This window comes from Homarus americanus, unplaced genomic scaffold (genome assembly GCF_018991925.1).
Source record: "Homarus americanus isolate GMGI-L3 unplaced genomic scaffold, GMGI_Hamer_2.0 scaffold18927, whole genome shotgun sequence".
In the NCBI taxonomy this organism is placed as follows: Eukaryota; Metazoa; Arthropoda; class Malacostraca; order Decapoda; family Nephropidae; genus Homarus; species Homarus americanus.
The window spans coordinates 3,475-26,247 of NW_024711788.1; the positions used below are offsets into that span (position 1 = coordinate 3,475).

Here is a 22,773-nt window from a genome sequence, read left to right on the forward strand (position 1 = left end):
TATACAAGTAACATAAGTGACACAAATAAGACATATAATAACTAGATGGGGAGCTCAAACTACAGTTCATTTCAACATAGTGACAGTGCAAGGAGTAGTGTTTACTGGGAATGAATACACTGGTTTATTACAAGTTATTGATAATTTTTACAATGGTTGGGACTGGGCTGTTCTTATAACGATCAGTTCGTTGCACGTATGGGCTGGATGCGTTGTGGTGTCGAACAGCATTCTCGGACTAGGGATCTCAGGTGGTAGTAGAGCCGTGTCGATGATGGTGTGAAGCTTCTTACCAAATTTGCAGATGAGGTCGTGGTGATGGTCATGAGAGTCGACAGTGTGTTGGCTTCTTGATATGTGGAGTAGGAAGGGGAGAGTAATCGCATGCCCTCACTTTTCTAGGTGTTTACGTTGTGTGGCATTTAGGAGGAAGACCAGGTGGGGGAGCATAGGTGAGCTTGGGAAGTATGAATGTTGTGTAAACACTGAGGGCTCGGGCAGGAACCCGAGGGACTTGAGTCGGGAGGAGGTGGAGACGGAAACTGGAGGATTTGACAACTTCACTGGTTTGTGGTTTCCTGGTGTGGTGAGGTCAGTGGCAGAGTGTGAGACACGTTGGTTCTCAGTATTGTCCAAGTCAAGACAGAAGATCTTTGCTATAAAGAGGTAATACCAATATACTCACAATATACTCACTATATTCATTAAATATATCTCCTATCCCGATAAATGCTGTCGCCGCTGATGATGTTGTTGCTTCGCCTTGGTATCAATTAACAGACCACTATTACGGACTTAGATGTGCTCCCGGTGTCTAACTTAACAGTGAACTATTAAGGCCCTTAAAAGTTTGGTGTATGTACTATTAGTGCTTAACGAAAATGTCAACCTTAACTGTTTGCTAGCACTTAAAGGTTTTGTGTATACCGGCCTTGATAATTGTAGCAATATCTCTTTCCGCATGAATAATGTTCTGACAATATTGAAACTTTGTAAGGTGGTATCTGATTAAAATATCTTTAATTTTATTGGTTTATTTTTTTTTTTTTTTTCCATATTTTCCTCCCAAGTTTTACCGAATGTTTTCTAAGGCAAATAAATTTAATTAAAAATACGCATTTGGATATTTTTTTTACCTTTTATTTCACCAATCTCATTTTATATTAATGAAATGCAGAGTTGCATATTTTTCTGAGATGTTCCGTAGTTCATTATGCATTAAACTTACTCAACACAGATAAAATAAACATCACTCAAGATTTTGATAACATTTGGTATATATGTGAGCATTCATTATTGAAATTAATTCAAATTAAGAGTTTAAAATCTACATACATTAGTATATAATGCTGCACACGTCTATTTCTTAGTAATACAGTACTGTACAGTAAAGCCCCATAACGGATAAATATGTCTCCAATATTGCAGTGTAAGGTGAATCATCGGTAATGAATCCTTAATTACCATTAAAATAAAGCAATAATAATTAGATGCGTTCTGTCTGACCTTTCATATATGTTGTGTGGTGTTTTACCCTCTTTTCCCCAAAAAATAAAATTAATGAAAAAATAAAACTATATTCTTTAAATAATGGTTGTTAATAGACATTATACTAAATAAATGAATAATAATATGTAGTAATAAGAGGAGGTGGACGCCATTGTTGTCGCCAGTGTTTACACCCGGACGATGGTTTTCCATCTGATACTGAAGAAAATAAGATTTGTTGTAGCTGTAGTAAAAATATTGTTAAAAAATGTTTCTTTTAATTAATGTTATTTAATGAATGTACAGTAGAAGTAGCCACTGATGGTAAAGAGAAGTGAGATGGCAGAAGGCTAACGTTCACGTGCACAATCATGTAAACAGGCCATTTCTGTTATGTACAAAAGATTCATAATTGTTTATTACTGAATGTCTAGTTGATTTAATTAATATTTATTTGTGCAAAATGAACCACACAATTCATTAATAATACTTAGAATATTAAAACACGGAGGAGATGAGACGGTGTTGTTTTCAGTTATGTTTACACATGTGACTGACTGGTTCTACATATAAAACTGAAGAAAATAAGACCCTGGTTTTGCTAAAAAATGTAAAAATTAATATGGTTGTTTTAAGTAACATTATTTAATGTTAATAAATGGAACAATAGAAGTAGCTAACCACTAAATAAAAGAAAAGTGATACTAGTAACGCCAACGTATGTGGCAAGCATAAGTGAAAACATATCGTAATTTCTCTACATATATAATACAGTTATTACTGTTTACATATGTTTTAATTAATGCTTCTGAATTAAAAAAATCTACTCACCAGTGTTGGAGATGAAAACACAAGGACAGCCAATGTTGTTGTGTGAGTTTTACTGATGAAGAAGTTGCCAAGTCATCAGGTTCAACTCTGGCTGAAGCTGTAGCTCCATAACGTTAAAAACTTGACTGGGCAAGTAGCTGCCTTCCTCGATTATTTTGTGTAGTTCTTCTGGATAAGCATTAGCAGCAGATGAGTCACCACTTGCTGCCTCACCAGTGACTTATAAATTATGTAATCGGTGGCATTGTTAGAACCTTTCAAACCAGTCTCAACTAGCACTGAACTTTTCTGTTTTAGACCACTTTAAATTTAGATCATTAAACATTGCTAGGGCTTTTGTTTGAATAATTATAGTGCTCAATGAGTATGCTTGATTTTTCGCCAATCCATATACTTAAAAGTCTCCATTCTCCATAACCTCACTCGCTTTGGCAAACTTTAATTGCACTTGTAGACAGAGCACTCTCTTTAATTTTTCTCCATTTCTACGGATAGTTTTCACTGTTGATTCCGCAATCCCAAAGCACGCAAAATATCCACAACCCTCAACCTTTTCATACCGCTTTAACACATTTAGTTTCTCGCTAAGCTTATACACTTACTATTACCTTGAACCAACACTACCATCACTTACTCTCTTGCTCATGTTGAATAGGAACTCAAAAATGTCGTAGAAACCTGGGAATGTTTTTCCTGTTCCTGTTCAGATGAAACAAGGCCCGCCAAGCTCCGACTGTTATTTACTGGCGATATGCATTATCACCATTAGCCCAGCTCTTGCTGCTATTTTTTTACTGAATTTTTATAATACATATCGATTTAGTTATTATTTATAGTATTTTATTTTTTTATATTTTCAGTAATACGTATTAAAATAATGACAAATTTAATGGATCCTAAATTAACCAGGGTCTTAAATATGAATAGTCGTCAAACCGTCATCGAGGCTTTACTGTATTTGCATATCTTTTAAATATAATGTGTATGTAACAAAAAACGCGTATAAAGTTTCTTCATGTCTTAGGTTCTCGAACATTTAAAGATTATAGTATGCTCTCTTTGGGTTAAGCAGTCTGCAACCTTTTATATATAGTACTATAACAGGTGTTTTAACAAGACCCCACAAATTTCAGTTTAGACTAGTGTACCTAAGTCAGTTGATACATCACCCTGGCAATAGATATTTATATAATCTTGGTACAGTTGACTAAAAACACATCATCCTGTATACCCCTCTTCTGTACCATAAGTATAATGTAGTTGGAATCAGCAGCAACGAAACTTCACAGATGATTGCTGCCTCCCATTACACCTAACTTCCACTGATGGAAAGTGCCTTTATTCCTGACAGTGAGAAAAGATTTGATATAGCTATGCACTGAAAATTTCTCCTTTCCTCCCTAGGTACCAGCACAGTCGGGTTTGATGCAACAACAAACAGATCCTTTGAAAGTATCCGCAGCCGCCCTAAGAAACTATGAAAGCAGTTGATGGGGTTTACGGAGATGACGGAGATTCAAGCCAAGGCAATTCAAACTTTTGAAGGACGATTACGGGAACAGCTAAGACTGGGCCGGACACTGGTGTCATTCCTGCTGGAGTTAATATATAAATTGAAGTTTAAACCCAGAAATGGTAAGCAGTGCTAATTCTGTGTTAGGAATGCCCATTTATTACTACTAGTTAGTGTATTTGCATGCCTGTGTTTCTGGAAAATCTGTGTAAAACTATCAATATGCTGTATCAGAATTTTCCATTTTCTCTTACTGGAAAGGCTCGATAGTTCAATAATACCGCAGTTTAATGAAGGTTGACTGAAGATAAAACACCTTCAATTTATAATGAGGTACAGTACTTGAGCACTTTTATTACTTCAAACTTACTACACACACACACACACACACACACACACACACACACACACACACACACACACACACACACACACACACACACACACACACACACACACACTCCAAGGCACTTGACAGGCTACAGGCATGGACTACGGAGAACAAGGTCACCATCAACCACACCAAAACCATAGTCATGCACCACCACCACTCCAGTGCAAGCCCCAGCAGTCACAGTGGGTGCCCATCCTCCAGCTGGTGCAGTCTGCCAAACTCCTGGGTGTAACTATAGACAACAAACTTGACTGGAAGGCCCATGTAAATAACACAGTCAAGGCAGCCTCAGACCGCTCTACATGCTACTAAGACTTAGGGTCACTTGGGACACCCATGCCAGTGCTGAGGACCATCTACAACGCCTTTTATTCTCCCCAAACTAACGAGGCCACCAGCCTGGGTCGTCTTCTCAACTCCACCCAACAACGTCAGCTGAGAAGGTACAGAAAAGGGCCTGCAGAATCATGCTCGCAGAATACCCGCCACCAGCACGCCTTCTACCCTGGAAATGCCATCCTCAGTGACTTCCACCACCAAGCACTGGAAAGGTTTGCAGGGGACTATTGCACCACCCTCGCATCACACCTCCTGCCACCGCAGCCCCCACCCACCTCAGCGACAGTCCGGCCACTACAACAAAATACAACCCAGAAGAGCCCGCACCAATAGATATAAGAACAGCACCATCCCATCTATTGTTAAAATAATAAACAACCTGATTTATGTACTGTACAGCCCTATAAATGTATTCACTGCATATTATATCATTATGTCTAAATCAAATGTAAGTCTGTATATTCAGCCACCGGCTGCAACTCTATTAATAAACCGTTAATATTATTATTATATATATATATTTATTTATATTATTATTATTATTATTATTACTACTACTTTTTATACTATTATTATTATTATTACACACACACACACACACACACACACACACACACACACACACACACACTACATCCTTGACCACCGGAGGGTCAAGACGCACCTGGCCTCTCGAGCAGCCAGGTCAACTGTTAAGCGGCCCATACCAACCCTCCCTGAGCCACTTCTCCCCACCGAATATCAACAAGTTCTCGCCAGAAGTTACAATTTAGGAAAGGAATGGAACCAGTGTTAAACAGAGTGAACATTGGTGAACAGTGCTTAAGTCAGTGAGAACAACTCAACAGTAACAGTCGCATCTCAAGTTCTTCACACAGTGAGGTCCCAGGTACCCAGTGATAACGGCTCCGTGAGACCCAACAACCATGTTAATCCGTCTACGATAGGAAGGCCTGGCGCCACACCTCACTCATATAACACCATCTGTGAGGAATTACTACACCACGTCAAGTCCTCATAACACCATCTGTGGGATTACGACACCACGCGGATGCCCCTCATAACACCATCTGTGAGGAGTTACTACACCACGTCAAGTCCCCATAACACCATCTGTGAGGGAATTACTACACCACGTGAGGTCCCTCATAACACCATCTGTGAGGAATTACTACACCACGTGATGCCCTCTATAACACCATCTGTAGAATTACTACACCACGCCGGGCCCCTCATAACACCATCTGTGAGGGAATTACTACACACCACGCCAGGTCCCCTCATAACACCATCTGTGAGGGAATACACCACGTGATGCCCTCATAACACCATCTGTGAGGGAGTTACTACACCACGTGAGGCCCCTCGTAACACCATCTATGGGAATTACTACACCACGTGAGGCCCCTCATAACACCATCTGTGAGGGAATTACTACACGTGAGGCCCTCATAACACCATCTGTGAGGGAATTACTACACCACATCAGGTCCCTCATAACACCATCTGAGGGAACTACTACACCACATAGGTCCTCCTAACACCATCTGAGAGAGTTACTACACTACGTGTTTGCTGTTCAACACCTACATTAATCTGAATGTTCACTGTATGTCCTACCTATCTCTAATGAAGGCTTTTGTTATACCACCAATGTATGTAATAAGTCATTTATGTCCAATGTATATTTTCAGCCTTCGGCTGCAGAACTTTTCAATAAACCGTTAATTATTATTATTATTATTATTACATATATATATATTTTAAGATCTTTTAAAACCTTTTATTTATTTTCTGATTTTGTAGATGTTCTGAAAATAAGAGTAATGATGGACTTTATCCTTTAGGTACTGGTGTCATCATAGTGTCCCCAACACGTGAGCTGTCTATGCAGACCTTTGGTATTAGTGGTGAAGTTATGCAGGAGCACACCCAGACCGCTTGTCATGGAGAGGTCCGACCGCAAGAGTGAAGGAGTCAAACTGTCTAAAGGTTAAAACTTATCACATTACTGAGATTTGGTATTATTCATGGTAATGTCTCCAAAAATTTATACTGTATACACTACCTTACAGATTTTCATGGAGATTTAGTGAGTGCTTATCTTAGAAAAGCAACACTGTCCTTACATTTGGGGGGCTTCACATTAACAAGTGAAGACAACGTTGTTTTTATAATACAAGCATTCACACAACCTCCAAGAAAACTATAATGAAGTGTATACATTTTTCTGAGACATCCTACCAATGTAAAACAAGAAGCTCTGGGTTAAGTGAATTTGGGTTTCAGGTATATGAACATGTCTTTGAAATTTCAATTACTTTGAAAACATCTTATAGTTATCAGATATTTCACAAGCTTTGGAAGAATAACTGCTGGGAATGGTGAATATAAGACCTATAGTCACATAGCTATTTAATGTTGGGAGAAAAGCCAAGTATTTTCTATTATATACAAGTCACGGTGGTAGATGGCTGTTACATTTTACGAATTTCTATCTATTTGGAACACTTTACATAACAAGCATTAACCTTTTTTAATATTACTTGTATTTTAGGGTTAATAATATATATTTTCCATTTAAACATTTTTTAAAAATTTCTGTGTTAATTGTTACTTATGTTTTTTTACGGTATTATTTGATTTGAGTCTTTTAAGCCTTTATTATTATCCGGCGATATATGACTGTTCGTCACCAGGATGTAATTACCTCAATCGGTAAATCAATCAATCAATCTTTTCTGTGTAGTATCATTAATTTTGTTTTTGCTTTGTTTTTCAGGAGTAAATATACTGGTAGCTACACAGGAAGACTTCTAGATCACCTGCAAAACACACCACATTTTTTGTTTAAGAACTTAGTGTGTCTAATTATTGATGAGGCAGATCGATCTTTGGCGTGGGATTTGAAGAGGAAATGAAGCAGATTTTGCGGATACTTCCGGAGTGAGTTACTCCACCAACTGGCACATCCATACAGTATTATTAGAGTTTTAGTTTCCCAAGTTTAAAATGTATATTGTAAGAGTAATAGTGTATAGTATTTGATATATATCTATTGGCCAGTTTTAGTTGGAAGGTCAATATATTTCATCATTGTTGTTCCTGGACTTTCTGGTGTCAGAAATATAACTTAAGCTTCTGTACACCATTGAGCAAAAATATTACATAGGGATCACAGTCTTTGGAGAGGAACTCTATTGAATTTTGAGACAGGGTTGAAGGCCAAGGTTATTATGTACACTCGGTAAAAGTCTACCGTACAGGTGGGGTCGATGATTTTCCATCTGAACATTCCGTTGTCTTCTGGAGGGTTAGTAGGCCTGAATGTGGGACATTTCGGTACTTAATTTGGTAGGCCGAAATTAGCCATTTCATTGACAGTATTGAATTACTTTGTTACAATATGACTGGAGAATGTCAGTACAGTATATCTAGATAAGTTAAACAGTATGTTATATTACATATTCCATGCACCGTGGACTACAGTAACCATTGTAGTGGATGAGTTGCCATATAGGAATGCATTATATGTTTGACAGAATTAGTGGATATCATAAGGTAGTGCTACTTCACTTTGGGCTAATGTCACATTATGTCATTCTTTATTTATAATGAAAAAATATACCATGCTGTTCTGAAACGTCTGAATAGCTCCACAGTTCATATATACACATTCTTTATGTAAGATATCAGGAAATGTTGGTAGCACTAATTACCTAAATCACAATACTGTATTAGGCTGCTACAACCTCCGCTCACATTGTGTATTCAACATGGAGAAACAAGGCATAGTTTCAGGCGCCGATCACTTGTTTCGGCAAGTGTGGCTGAACTCATACATGCGCAGGCTACCAATGCGAGAATGCCTCGGGGCTTTTCTAACACTTCGTTTTTAGTGACAGTTTGTTTTGCAGGAATTGTAACAGGGAGTTTTTCTTTTCCGGTGTGCAGTGTATTTGAGTGTAGGTTTTTCTTTTATTTCCAGCTTATCTTTTTCTGTGATCATTATAAGTACTCTGCTTTTGATAATGAGATATAGTCTTATATTTAGATGTGAAAAAATTACAATTATAAGGTCCAGTGTCATTATTCTTAAGGATATTCCGTAAATTTGGAATGTTTTGAAAGGTAATTAGGGTGATACATTTGATTAAATGTGTTTGAAATGTATTAGTAAAGCTTTAGATGTCAGGGTTCACAGGACCTCATCTGGTTATGCTGTACTAAATTTTAATCCTTTCTCAGAACGGCGACAGACAATGCTTTTCAGTGCAACTAAAGACAACAAGACCAATGAACTGGTTAAACTTGCCCTCAAGAGTGAACCCATGGAGGTGGATGTTGATGCTGACAAAATAAATGCAACTGTTGAGGATTGGAACAAGGTGCGGTATAGTCAAATTAAATTTAATTATAAAGGCACAAAATAATAAAATCTGTTTTACGGTTTGAATTACAAATATCATTATGTAATTTTACATCTGCTTCACATTAAAAGTTATGTCAAAATGTAATGTGTTATCAGGTTTTTCACCCCTTGATTCTTATTTAGGAAATGATAAAGAACCTTATCACAAATGAGGACTGGAAAGTTAAAATTGACGGCGCCTAAAGCAGGGGTGTACCATGTTAGGATTCAGGAAATTATTTTTAAGCCCAGCTCTCACAGGCTTCAAGTAAGCAATGGGTGTAAGATGTATACCAATCGACGGAGAATTGAAAATGGGAAAACCTTTATCTCAAATTTGCATATTTGGCACTGATGCTCCTGCTTTAAGTGATGCCTCAATTGTATATATAGTCATTTACGGAATTTTCTTTTTAAGGTTGTCACAGATATTTATCAATTTAGAAATTGAGGTAGAAGGAGGGATACAACATGATGAGATGATGTGAAGAAAATGACATCAGGATATGTTAAGAATTGGGTAGCATTTGCCAGTGTTGTTGTGACGGTGAGGTACAGTGTTGAAGTAAAGTAATTGTTTAAGATGTCATTCACGAAAAAGTAAAGTATATAAGTCCTTTGAAGAGCATGAATGAAAAGGACACTTAGCTTGTGTCTTTGAGTGTCCTGATTACCAAGGTTCAGCTGTACTGTACAGTAAATTTGTGTTTACAACTGGGGAGAGTGATAAATGGTTTCTTCCTTTATGGTATAACCTAACTAACCTGTACAACTCAGGCGATTGTTTGTGCATTGGTATTTGGTCCAACATTTGATGATATGGAAGGCAGGCAGTGGCTGAAGCCATTGAAGGAGTTTATGTGTCATTCTGCTTTAATTAAGACAGGAAGATGTTGAATATACTAATTGACCATCCAGCGGTAATGTATTTCTCCTCCATTAGCGTATGTGGTGTGCCCAGCAGACAAAAGGTTTCTGGTTCTGTATACATTTATCAAGAAGAATCGGAAGAAGAAGAAAGTGATGGTGTTCTTAAGTTCATGTATGGCTGTTAAGTTTTATAATGAGCTCTGAACTACATTGACCTTCCAGTTATGTGCATACATGTAAGTTTCTTCTTTACTAGTTCAGGCCTTTTCTTGTTTAATGCAGGGTACAAGTTAGAATTATTATTATTTATTAGCCCTTAAATGGTGGATAAGTTCCTCATATGTCACCATGAGTGGAAAAACTATAACACATGAAATTTCCATTGTGGCCACTGACCCTACATCTAATGCCAATTGAAGTTGGCCACCTTAGGTCGTCCCCGAATCATGTTTGTTTTTACCTTTCCTTTTTTTATACTCTAAAGTTTAATGATGACTGTTTGCCAATCATTATGTAAAGTAAAAAGACATTATTAAATGCCTGTATATTATAGTTTTACAAATTTTCATGGTTAAAATGAGATATGTCCTTATGCGGTGTTTAAGCAAAAAATTAATCCCTTTTTTTATAAGGAAAGCAAAAGCAGGTGAAGCCATACCAGCACTTTTACCAGTTCTGTAATGCTGAATCAGGTATCCTGCTGTGTACAGGCGTGTTCCTAGGTTGGGATATTCCTGCTGTGGACTGGATTGTGCAGTATGATCCTCCTGATGATCCTAAGTTGGTGCTTTACATGTGCTAAGCCAGAAAATTGTCAAAATTTTTTATGAGGATTAGCTTTTACGTACTGTAAGGGTAAGTAAGCTAAATAATTCAGGGCATCCCATTTAACTGTGTCGATACTGATATTTTAGGTTGTCTGTCTTTCTGGAGGACAAGTCAAAGTCACGTTTCTATGTAAATTATTTAAGTAAAATGCTTTTTAAGTAGGAAATGTTGCCATAATGTGAGTGCATTTTATTGCCTCCTTTGATTGTTGCATCTGTGACCTTTGTTTTTTGTAACTGAGATTTACAACCGAACCACAGTATCATACTGAGCATCTTGTAAATTTGTTTGATTAGTGCAGTGAAATTTATGCCTTGATAAATTAAACTACCTTTGTTATCAGCAACTGTTTGAAAGGGAAAGTTACAGCCTTTGGAAGTTTTACGTGTGAAGGACTTGTGTTACAGTAAAATTCATGTTTTATAATGTCAGTACATAAGAAATATTGATTGCATTACCTCGAGAAGTACATACTGTACCTTTTATTTTTATTTTTATATTTATTTTTTATTTATTTATTATTTTTTTTCTAGGAGTACATTCATCGGTGGTGAAGAACTGCCCGTGCTGGTGGCAGTGGCAATGCACTCTTGTTTCCTTCGTGAGAGAGATTGGGTTTGTGCATTATCTGAAAGCTCAGAAAATTAATGTTGATTCCATGGACATTACTTGGAGTAAAGTGGCCAACATCCAGTCTCAGGTATGTCACTAAGGTTTTATTTGAAGGATTATTTAGTTCCTTTAAAAGTAATCTGGTTTAGTTATCAGCAGGTGAACCCTGTTTATTTTTATCTGATGATTAACCTCTTTTAATATATTATTTGGTAAACAGCAGAAGATATTATTCAGCTCGGAGGCAACATCGTAAACAAAAGTTAAATACATTAACACTTAGACCCTCGCATCGTAAGACCTGCTAACCCCCATGCGGACATATTTAGCACTTAAAAAATTCATGTCATTTATAAATGGGTTAATCAAACATGAGAACCTGGATATAGAACTAATGGGGCAGACCCCAGTCCAAAAATGCAAAAGTAAAAAAAAGTGATTCATTAGGGAGGATAACACTGCCCTCTGGGTTGTTTAAGAAAATCATGTTGTAATACCTAACATAACCTAACCTAATCTAATGCATATCAAGGATAGAACAATAAAAAAATATGAAATGGAACTCTCTGGGTTGAAAAATCAGACTTAAGTTTGGTTGCCAACAACTGTTTTCATGAAAATGATTGTTAAGTACAGTAAGATTTTATATTTTGCATTTTAAATTTCGCGAGCACTACCTAATGTAACCAGGTCTTATATTTGGCGTAATATATCATGAATTTCGTGAGATCCAGCCAGCTGAACCCGAGAATCCAAAATAGCAAGATGAATGCTGGCCACCGTCTTTAATGACGTCACACCCCTCTTACCAGTTAGTCATTTCTGCTTCAATGTTTTTGTCATAATTGGTTTGTTAGCGATTGATGAATAGGGAATGCTGTTTGTAAGCGAACTTTTGCATACAAATGTTGGCTATAACCGATTCCATCATCAATGTTTTGATTCCACCCTCAATGTTTTAAGCATCTTGCGGGGTTATGCAATATTTACAGTTAGCGTTTGACATCACATGTTCAAGTGATTCGTGTCTTTTGTTTGTGAAGTGTTTTTGAGGTACTCTGTAATTTTTATTTATATTTTTGCAAATTTAGCTGTTATCCATAAATACCTATGAGAAAGAATAAGTAAAAAGAATGTTTAGCAGTGAGGACTAATAACGGTTGAATCGGCGTGGTTTTGTCGATGCTTTGTGATTTTCGCTGTTTTCTCCAATTTTGTTGTGTTAGCGATGAATATGGAAAAGACAAGGTAAGAAGAATGTTTCCATGGCGTTCTGGTGATCGAATTGTTGGTGGTGAGCGTAAGGTTTACAAGAATGCAACTATCGCGTTTTAGCCAGCGCCACCCTAGCGACCTCCGGGCTGCTATTGTGTGCATTTTGGGTGGTGCTACCACCTGTCGAGTCAAGGTAAGCCTCTACCTCTGCTGCGGGTCCTACTGGTGTTGGTGGGGTGGTACAGACCCACCTAAGCGATTAAATAAGGAAAGGAGAAGCGGGTCTATCATAAGGGAGTTAAGTTTGCCAAGTACTCGTGCAGGATAAGCAGCGTGTGATAAGTTCCTTGAGGAAGGCCTAAAAACTAGTTTCCAGAAAGCACAGTCAGGTTAATAAAGGCAGAATTTATATCATTTGGAGGTTATAAATGGGGAAATCAGAGGTTGATGTAGAGTGGCCAGTCTATATTGTTATTTTTCCATTAGTTTAAGTATTTGCATTTGGCGAATTTGAATTGGCACAATTTTCCAGTCTATATTACTCATAAAATACAAGATCTTACTGTACTGTAAATTGTTATATGTGAGTAACCACAGAATTTGTATTATGAATAAATAGAAACTGTATACAGTAAAACCTGTGTAAGGTGAATCATTGTATCATGAATCATTAATTACCATTAAAATAAAGCAATAATAATGAGATGCGTTCCCAAGTGTGACCTTTTATAACTTTTGTGGCTTTTACCCTCTTTTCCCCAAAATAATACAATTAATGAAAAATGCAAACTATATTCTTTAAATATTGTTTCTAATGCACATTATACAACATAAATCAATAATAATATGGTCACACAAGAGGAGATGTGATGCCATTGTTGTCAGTGTTTTACACCCATAACCATACTGTCAGTTATCCATCTGAAACTGAAGAAAATAAGACCCTGGTTGTTGCTGTAGTTAAACAAAATATTTATGTTTTAATTAATGTTATTTGATGTACAGCAAAGTAACCACTGATATTCAAAGAAAAAAGTGATAGTGGAGCATGTGAATACTAGCCCTCAAGGAAACGCGTCATTTATCTTAAGAATATGTACAAAAGATTCATTATTGTTATTACTGAATATGAATTTGATTGAATTAATGTTGATATATGCGAAATGAACAATGCAATTCACTAATAATACGTAGTATATTAAAACACATAAAGAGGAGAGAGCGGCATTGTTTTACGTTATGTTTATAACATCCGTTACAAATGTGATGGTTCTACATAAGAAACTGAAGAAAGTAAGACCTGGTTGTAGCTGTAGTGAACTTAATGGAAGAAAAGTATGTTTTAATAATGTTATTTAATGTACAGTAAAGGTACCGGGTAACCACTGATGTTAATGTAATGGGGGGATTTAGAGGTAGAAAGTATAGATAGAATATTTAGTTGTAGGTGTAAAGAGAGTAAGTTTGGTAGCGTGGCGGTTAGTTATTTACCTGCACAGTATATATATACGTGCTTAGGGGAAATCTTCTCAAACGCCAACTCTAATGGTACAGCTATTTATTTTCACTCAATGACACAGACACATTAATAGAACATTATATGAAGTTACTAGAACATTATATTTACGTTTCTAGACACTGATTCTCGGACATAAACATGAAATGGATACACTTCCACCGTAAGTAACTCACCCTATGGATAGCTCTGACAAAGACTCACGTGTGACCTGAGGGAGGCCCAGCGGGTGCTGCTGGACTGTCTCCTATGGGGAGACTGCTAGCTGGAGATGCGGTGCTGGGAGGAAGTCTCCTCCCGACCTCAACTTTTGTGGCGTGACTCCGTCTTCCTTCCGATAGTGTTGTAAAGTTGTCTGAATATGAATTGGTGAATGGGCAGTGGAAGGTGCTGCAGGGCCTTTATATTGGAGGAGACGGCAGATGACCTCTCTAATTAACACTAAACTGGTTAGATCTGGACAGTTGTGTTTGCCCAGGTCGGTAATGCTTCCTAATTATAACCGCCCGGGTGTGTCTTGGCTGGATGTGGTTTCCTTAACATAGTCATATCACTCGGTTAACTCAAGTACTTAGTGGCTGTCAACTCTCCTGGGACTGTAGGGTGTGCCAACTTATGTGGGTTACCACATGGGCATCTACTTACTGTTATATGCGTCGTTCTTCTCTGGGCTGTAAGCTTTGGTCTGATAAACAATCATTACATTAAAGAAAGAAAAGAGTGATAGTGGAACGGCCCTCAACGAAACTATGATTTATCTTATTAAGAATATGTACAATGAAAGACAAAAGTCGTGTCGTGAAATTTGGTGAAAACATTATGCCAAGGGTTAAACTTTTGGTGCGCTCTGCCTTGTGGTAGGGGGCTCTCATAATGTTTCACGAGTTAGGAGTATATTTAATCTTCGGACAAAACCGCGTACGACTTGTCTTTGATTGTACGAAGATTCAATATTGTTTATTACTGAATATGTATTTGATTGAATTAATAAATGCGAAATGAACAATGCAATTCATTAATATCGTAAGTATTAAAAACACAGAGCAACGAGGCGGCATTGTTTTCGTTCATGTTTACAACACTGTAAGCGCTTCTGCATCACCTTACAAGGATGTAGGGAGTGCCCAATAAAAAAAACTCATGAGTCCGTGACGATGGTTCTACATAAGAAACTGAAGAAAATAAGATCCTGGTTGTAGCTCTAGTAAAATTAATAAAAAATGAATATGTATGTTTTAAGTAATATTATTTAATGTTAATAAATGGAACAATAAAGTAGCTAACCATTAATGGTAAAGAATAAACGAAATAGATTTGGAAATCGGTATGTAAGTGCGTACATGTGAAAACATCTTCATTTCTCTACATAAGAATATGAAAGATATTACTGTTCATATATGTTTTAAGTAATACTTAGTAATGTAAAACAAAAATTCTATTCAGTAATGGTGGTAATCTAAGACAGTAATGAATATTGAGAGTTTTTACTCATGGCGTCATCAGGTTCAACTCTGGCTGAAACTAAAGCTTTCCATAAAGATATATCTGTTGTTGAAACTATTACTGAATCTGAAGTTTTGCTGAAGCTGCCAATGATGCTGAATTTGATGGTGTAGCTGAAGTTGATGGTTTAGGCCTCAAATAATAAAGCTGTTGAAAGAACCCTTCACGCCGCTTTCTTTTCTTATTATACATCTTTATGTAAAGGTCATTTGTGTTTTTCACATCCCTGTTAATTTTAAGGCCGTTCTGTTAATGGATCCATAGAAAATATGTTCATTGCTTGCTCCATATAATATCCACAGACCTCTCACCGTTTCATATCGTTTTAACACATAGTTTCTTGCTAGCTTATACACTTTTCTTTTAGCGTGAAAACAAAAGGCCCTCTAAGCTGCGACTGTTTATGCTGGCATCACCACTCACAAGTCCGGCAGCCTCTGTGTGCAGGGCGTTTATTTATTTATTTTATTTTTGTATAATGCATATCGGATTTAGTTGTGAAGAAGAAAACTAGAGTCGAGCCTTTTCTAGGCTTTATTGTTCATATAACTGACCAAGGGTAGTATGGCATCTGGAGAACAAAGGAATATTCTAGTAAGTGAAGGGAACAATGAAAATTACTAATATAGGTAATATAACTCCAAACAAAACAAAAACCCAATGATAAGAAACATAACAAATGTACATACACATAACAAACTAGCATGGGTTCAAGTGTACAAGTGTAGCATAAATTTATTACAGTTATAATTTATATGAAAATTTAATTTTACTTATTTTTATAATATTTTGTAAATTACAAAAAATAATGGTTTAAATTGCATTGGGTCCTAAATTAACTAGGGTTTTAATATGAATCGTCATTAGTAGAACCGTCGATTATCGGAGGCCTTCCTGTACTGTACAGTTGGGGCATATTGTGTTGGAAGATGAGAGTGATCAGGAGCAGCACGTGGGGGTGGGCAGCTCCTCAAGATTCCTTCTTTACGTCTTTATGCAATTTCATCATAATTCCTTATCATTTAGGTTCATTTGGTGCCAGGGTGATAAAATATCCTAAAAATCTTTCCTGAAAAAAAATCCTCCTCACTGAGTCATTTGTTTAAAGACACTGCTGATTGGCCTAGTTCATCTTTAACACAACATCCATCTTCAGTACTTAATAAATTAGTACAGTGTGTTTATCATCACTTAATAAATAATATTGTTGTGTATTTATCAACACTTAACTAATATTGTAGTGCATATTCCTTGGTTTATTCATTCAACAGTTGTCTAGGTGTACAAGTAACAAATTAAGGCATCACTTATCACCAGTAATACAATAAGTAAGATCTTCATATTAAATACTATACAGTGTAACTTGTTGTAAGCTGGTTTGCGAAAGCTCTTACAAACGCATCCTGAGTGAATACCTACAAACGCTTATTCTTTTACTGTATTTTCAAGACATATTACAAATTACGTATTTTATTTTTCTCATTATTGAAGATGTTATATTAATCATGATGAATCATACGCTATAAGAGGTTGATCTACTGAATCAATAAATAAACCTATTGATCGAAACCCCCAGTCATCCCCTCTCAACCGGCTGGCCTACATCAAATCTGATTAGAGCAATGTACAGTATTCAGTGAGCAAGTGCTTTTCATATGATTTTTATTTATTTGTTAATTTTACCCATTTCTTAAAATATACATGTATAGCCCTTCATAGTTTTAACCCATTTCTTGAAACCCTCTAGTATCCCCATTAAAGATACTACTGTAGATACTCTTGAAAAAGGTCATCGGAAATTTTGGAAAGTTACGGCTTTAGGAATGATTTTCCGAGCAAATTTCAATTCCGTTGGGTTTGAGGGATTCCGCAAACGGAAATATTACTAGAAAAATTGAAAACAATCGGACCCCGTTTAAGTTAAGCCATGAATAATGTTTCTATGTACAGTACATATGTGTCTGAGGTGTATTTGTAGGTGTGAGCATATTAATGGAACTACATTGACTCGCTAATTGGACCCCTTTAAACCGGATTTCGGATAATTTGGACAAAATCTGAACTTTTCTTTTAGATTTGTAGGAATATTACCTATAGGACCTTAAGCTGAAATGCTGGTCCACCCACTGCTGGGATAAAACACCAGCGTCTTTTTGGTTAATGTAACATCTCCACCACTAGTGTGGGAGATGCAACAGCTTCAGACATGAAAAATATTTGCCATTTACTGCCAGTAAACAATGAAACGTAAAATATGTACCAATTAGTGATGAAAAGTTGTGCAGTTCCTTCAGCAAATGAAGCTCACCAACTTACAATAGGCTAAATTATGCGTGTTTTCAGTAATCTATGTTGAAGTTCTTAGCACAGGCTAACTTATCATATCATATACGCCCTCACTTCCTTGATTATTTCATTCCGTTCTGCGGTGCCTAGAACCCAGGATGCTCACATTCCGCAGTGGGTGTACCCCTTTACTACCCCTTACGAAGGTGAAGTATAATTTTTTATTTAGCTCATAAAATTCATACAAATTATCCGGAAGAATAAAATTTACATTGCTGAATTCTTACAATTTGATGATCATTTTGAATATAAACATCATAGATTTTGCATTAGACATACAAATTTTAGATATAATGTTTACTCTGAGTAAATATGTTATCTTTTGTGCAAAATATATGACATTTATATTAAAAATATTCCTGGTCTTACAAGGAATCCAGCAATGTCAATTATATTATCCTAACTTTAGTCTGATTTATTATTTATTACTAAAAAGGTAAACAGTCTGGTATTCCCACACATTTATCTGGTAGGAGGACCGCGACCACCACCTGGCATGTGTGAAGAGTATTTTTTATTAACTGAAGATATTTGTTTTAGCTCATAAAATTCATACAAATTACCCGCCAGAATATAATTTACATGCTGGAATTTACACTTATGATTATTTAATATAAACATCATATATTTTGCATTAGACATACAAATTTTAGATGTAATGTTTAATCTGAGTATGTTATCTTTGTAAAATATATGACGCTTATATCAAAATATTCCTGGTCTTACAAGGAATCCAGCAATGTCAATTATATTATCCTAACTTTAGTTTGAGGTATTATTTAATACTAAATGTTAAAATCTAGTTTTTTCCACCCATTCTCTTGAAGGAGGGTTGTGGTGGGGGAAGGGTTGGGACGACTGACCATCTGGCTCAGTTGGAAGAGTGGTGGGAGGCAAGGTGGGGTACTTTGATTGACAGATAGTGTCGAAGAATATTTTTTTTATTAACTGAAGATATTTGTTTTAGCTCATAAAATTCATACAAATTACCCGCCAGAATATAATTTACATTGCGGAATTCTTACAATTTGATGATCATTTTGAATATAAACATCATATATTTTGCATTAGACATACAAATTTTAGATGTAATGTTTACTCAGTAAATATGTTATTTGTGAAAAATATATGACATTTATATTCAAAATATTCCTGGTCTTACAAGGAATCCAGCAATGTCAATTATATTATCCTAACTTTAGTTTGAGGTACTATTTATTACTATACCTGGTTTTCCAAAATTTCTAAGAGGGAAGAGCCAGGAGTGTAGTGTGAGAAGGGGGAGGGGTCCATTATTTGAATGGACATTAACTTGACACTGTATTTCATTTCTCTTAAGTATTAATTGTGTGCATGTACCATCATAAAATTAAGATGTTATTTTTACTAGAACATAGGTATTGTGTTGAAAAAGTGGAGTTTGGGGGTCAGCTGGTCTCTATTTCATTTAATCCCTTATGTTATGTTATTCACTTTACGTGTTTCTCACTTTCCGTGGTACCCTGTGGGTTACATTAACTGCGTAAAGTGAGGGTTGACTGTATACGTATCACAGTTCTCATTGATCTACAAAAATACCGTAATAAAACGTTTTCGATATTTCACACTTAATATTATACCCGGTAATCTACTTCAACCTCCTATTGTTTACAATCTAAGCATGACGCACCACCAGCTGTTGAGTATCAGCTAGACGTACACGTGTTTTTCAATCGTTTTCAGTTAAAAACTGTTACATCACATGTATATTTTACCTTAACTGTGCCTAAATGAATATATTCTCGAAATAAATAGTAGTTTTGCTGAAACGTGATGTATTTTAATGTAAAATAGGATAAAATACATGACGAAAAACAAAAGACTTTACCTAAGCTTCCGATGTTCAAGAGAAGTTACTCATTCTTTTAATAGTTTTTGGTTAAAATACTGTTATATTACAATGGTATTCTAGTCATACTGTGCTTGATATAATGCATTCATGGAAATGTAATATTTTTGCTGAAATGACGACGATTACAGTGGAAAGTGGATAAAATCGTGACGAAAACAATGACTTTCGCCTCGCTCAAAAGATGTTACCATAAATTTTTTCGATTGGTTTTCAGTTAAAAACTGTTGTATTACAATAATCTATCCTAATTGACTTGAATAAATACTACGATACCATATTTCTGAATATTTTCATTAAAATCCATCCAAATCATTTCCCTTGTCATCGCAGCACCAAACAGCTTCTCCCAGTCCTCTCCTTGAACAGGGCTAGAGGGTACGCTGTTGAATCGTTTTCAGTTAAAAAACTGTTACATCACACGATATTTTACCTAAACTGCGCCTGAATGAATATATTCTCGAAATAAATAGTAGTTTTGCTGAAACATGATGTATTTTAATGTAAAATAGGATAAAATACATGACGAAAACAAAGATTTTACCTAACCTTCCGATGTTCAAGAGAAGTTACTCGCTTTTTAATAGTTTTCGTTAAAATACTGTTATATTACAATGATATTCTATTCATACTGTGCTTGATATAATACATTCACGAAATGTAATATTTTTGCTGAAATTACGTGACGATTACTGTGGAAAGTGGATAAAATCGTGGACGAAAACAATGACTTAGAAATATAATGCAATATTAACCCCTAAATCAGTTAATTCGACAATCGGCTAAACGACACCCTTCCCCTATTAGTCCGGACTAATGAGGGTCGACTGTAGTTCACTAAATCGAAGTTAAAAATAACGAAAAAATTCCTTCCACTAAATCCAGAGTATAATGTATATACTGTACATTATTTACATGTACAGGTACTTTACTGAATACTGAATTTAGAACTTTTGATCATGTATTAGTCTTTGTAACACAAATTGTACAAGGCAACACCACATTCTTTTACCAAGTTATCATATCTTTGTACCATGGTTCACAGTGGCTGGCGGGTGGGAGAGAGAGGTAGGGCAATTGTCTGTAGGCCTATCACTGTTCTAACTTCTCCAGCAAATTTGACATTATCTGGGTTCTGTTTCCTCCCATCATTGTCTTCATCACCCAATACTACTGTACTGTATATCAATGCCACTCAAATCAAAGCAACTCTTGATGAACAGAACTACTGTCGAGCAAATGCCTGTGCTTGGGCGGAGGAGGGGTGGGTCATAAGAGGTCTAGGACATGCATCCTCAATATCTGGCAGGTCACTGAGGGATGAGTCTTGAGACAGATACACTTGAGTTGAATTGCCAATTAGTCAACTATCCCATACCAAATATTTCATCCCATGCGGATATTCAAATGTGCCGCTATTAAGAACATTCAGGAAAGTCACCCTGGGTTAAGGGTTAATGCTAACCTAACCTACCATTTAACATGGGTGTTTAATCATCAGGTGAAATAATTTGGGATTCCAAATCTTCATGAAATCCAATTTATCATTTAAAATAAAATATTGTACAAGAAAAAAAGGATATGTACTTGTAATGTAGAATTTTTGTAACATGAAGTAAATTAGGGCTGATATGTAAAACCAATTTCTATTATGCATGACAAAAAATATGCTAGTAAATATTCATTTCCTCACCAGCTGGAAAAGTTGATGACTCAGAACTATTTCCTCCATGCCAGTGGCAAAGAAGCTTTCAAGGGCTATGTTCGAGCATACAACTCCCATCAACAGAAAGATGTTTTGACATCAACACACTGGACTTGAAGAAGGTAAAAAGCGGCTTTTATAATCGTTGTCTTTCGATGCTTATCTAAAACCTAAATTTAGAGAGTCTGAATTCAAGAGTACAATATTGTACTTTAAAAATTTGTTTTAAATCATATAAAATAGTCATTCGTAAAACATTAATTTGGCTTATCTTTTACAGGTTGCAAAATGTTTTCTAGTACCACCATTGGTTGATCTGGGTTTTCAGCTGGCAGAAGACCTGTCGCGTGGTGGTGGTGGGGCTACGGTGGAACAAGAAACAAGTGGCAAAGACCAAAATATTCAGACCAATTAATAAGAAGAATTAGGTGGATAAAGATAAATGGATAATATTTAACAGTAAAAATGGATTTATGTACTTTTACTCTTACATGTTGAAAGTTATAGTGTACCCCATTGGTCATTGGTTGACCCATTATGCTGCAGTTAGATATTTTATCAAACTTGATCTTGTTAACTGTGTTATGAAACTGTATGAGTAGTGATTAACACATGGTGAAGTGGCATTGTCATGTTTAATCTAACTGTTCCTGTTAATCCTAACAGTTCTAAAGTCTATAATACAATTCTCTTGAGGTTAATTGTGTATATCAACCATGTTCTTCTGCAAAAGTTTATTGTGTAATGGGAGTCATCAGCTGTAATATAATTAAATATTTTACAGGTGCTTTTTTTTCATCAAATGTTGAACCAAGATTAACCAGCTTCATAAACAGTATTACTGTTCTCCAGTGACAGCCTAATATTAAGGTCTGTCTTATTGCCATCTTGGCTAAGTTTTTCTCAAGTACATGTACATTTTGGACACCAATAACAAGATGAGAATCCTCTTATGTAAATATTTGATATGTAACATCCTTCAATAACTCTTAATCGCAGCTAAGGTTACCAAACTACCCCTTTCCTCTCCCCATATGTACAGGTATCCTGATGGGGTTATCCATCACAAATTGAAATATCTTAAATCAAATTCATAACATAAGGTCCAATAGGATACATTCTAGCCAATCAGATACACTTGTATCACTGAAAAACTACACTTATAAGATAAATAGAAAACAATTAAACAGTCTCGCCACCATTAAGAACAAGCCTGGTTGCTTCATAATGTCAAGCTTCACCTCTAGAGAGAGAGTTCCTGAGCGCCTTTGGCCTTCCCAGATGCAGGAGCCTTCAACAACAACTTGCTAGACA

At 36.1% G+C, this 22,773-nt stretch overlaps 1 protein-coding gene across 1 annotated transcript; it reads left to right on the forward strand.

The window, feature by feature from the left end:
• Nucleotides 1-3,824: 3,824 nt before the first annotated feature.
• LOC121858849 (ATP-dependent RNA helicase DDX18-like) lies at nt 3,825-21,576 on the forward strand. Its single transcript, XM_042355509.1, has 5 exons — nt 3,825-3,954; nt 8,814-8,953; nt 10,484-10,626; nt 11,208-11,289; nt 21,451-21,576. Exons 1-5 carry the CDS (start codon nt 3,825-3,827, stop codon nt 21,574-21,576), a joined length of 621 nt encoding a protein of 206 aa, XP_042211443.1.
• The last annotated feature ends 1,197 nt before the right edge of the window (nt 21,577-22,773 follow it).

Coding starts and splice junctions, on each gene's coding strand:
- LOC121858849 (XM_042355509.1), top strand. CDS start 3,825: ATGACGGAGATTCAAGCCAAGGCAATTCAAACTTTTGAAGGACGATTA. Junction 3,955..8,813: donor GAAGTTTAAACCCAGAAATG/GTAAGCAGTGCT, acceptor ATCCTTTCTCAG/AACGGCGACAGACAATGCTT. Junction 8,954..10,483: donor CTGTTGAGGATTGGAACAAG/GTGCGGTATAGT, acceptor TTATAAGGAAAG/CAAAAGCAGGTGAAGCCATA.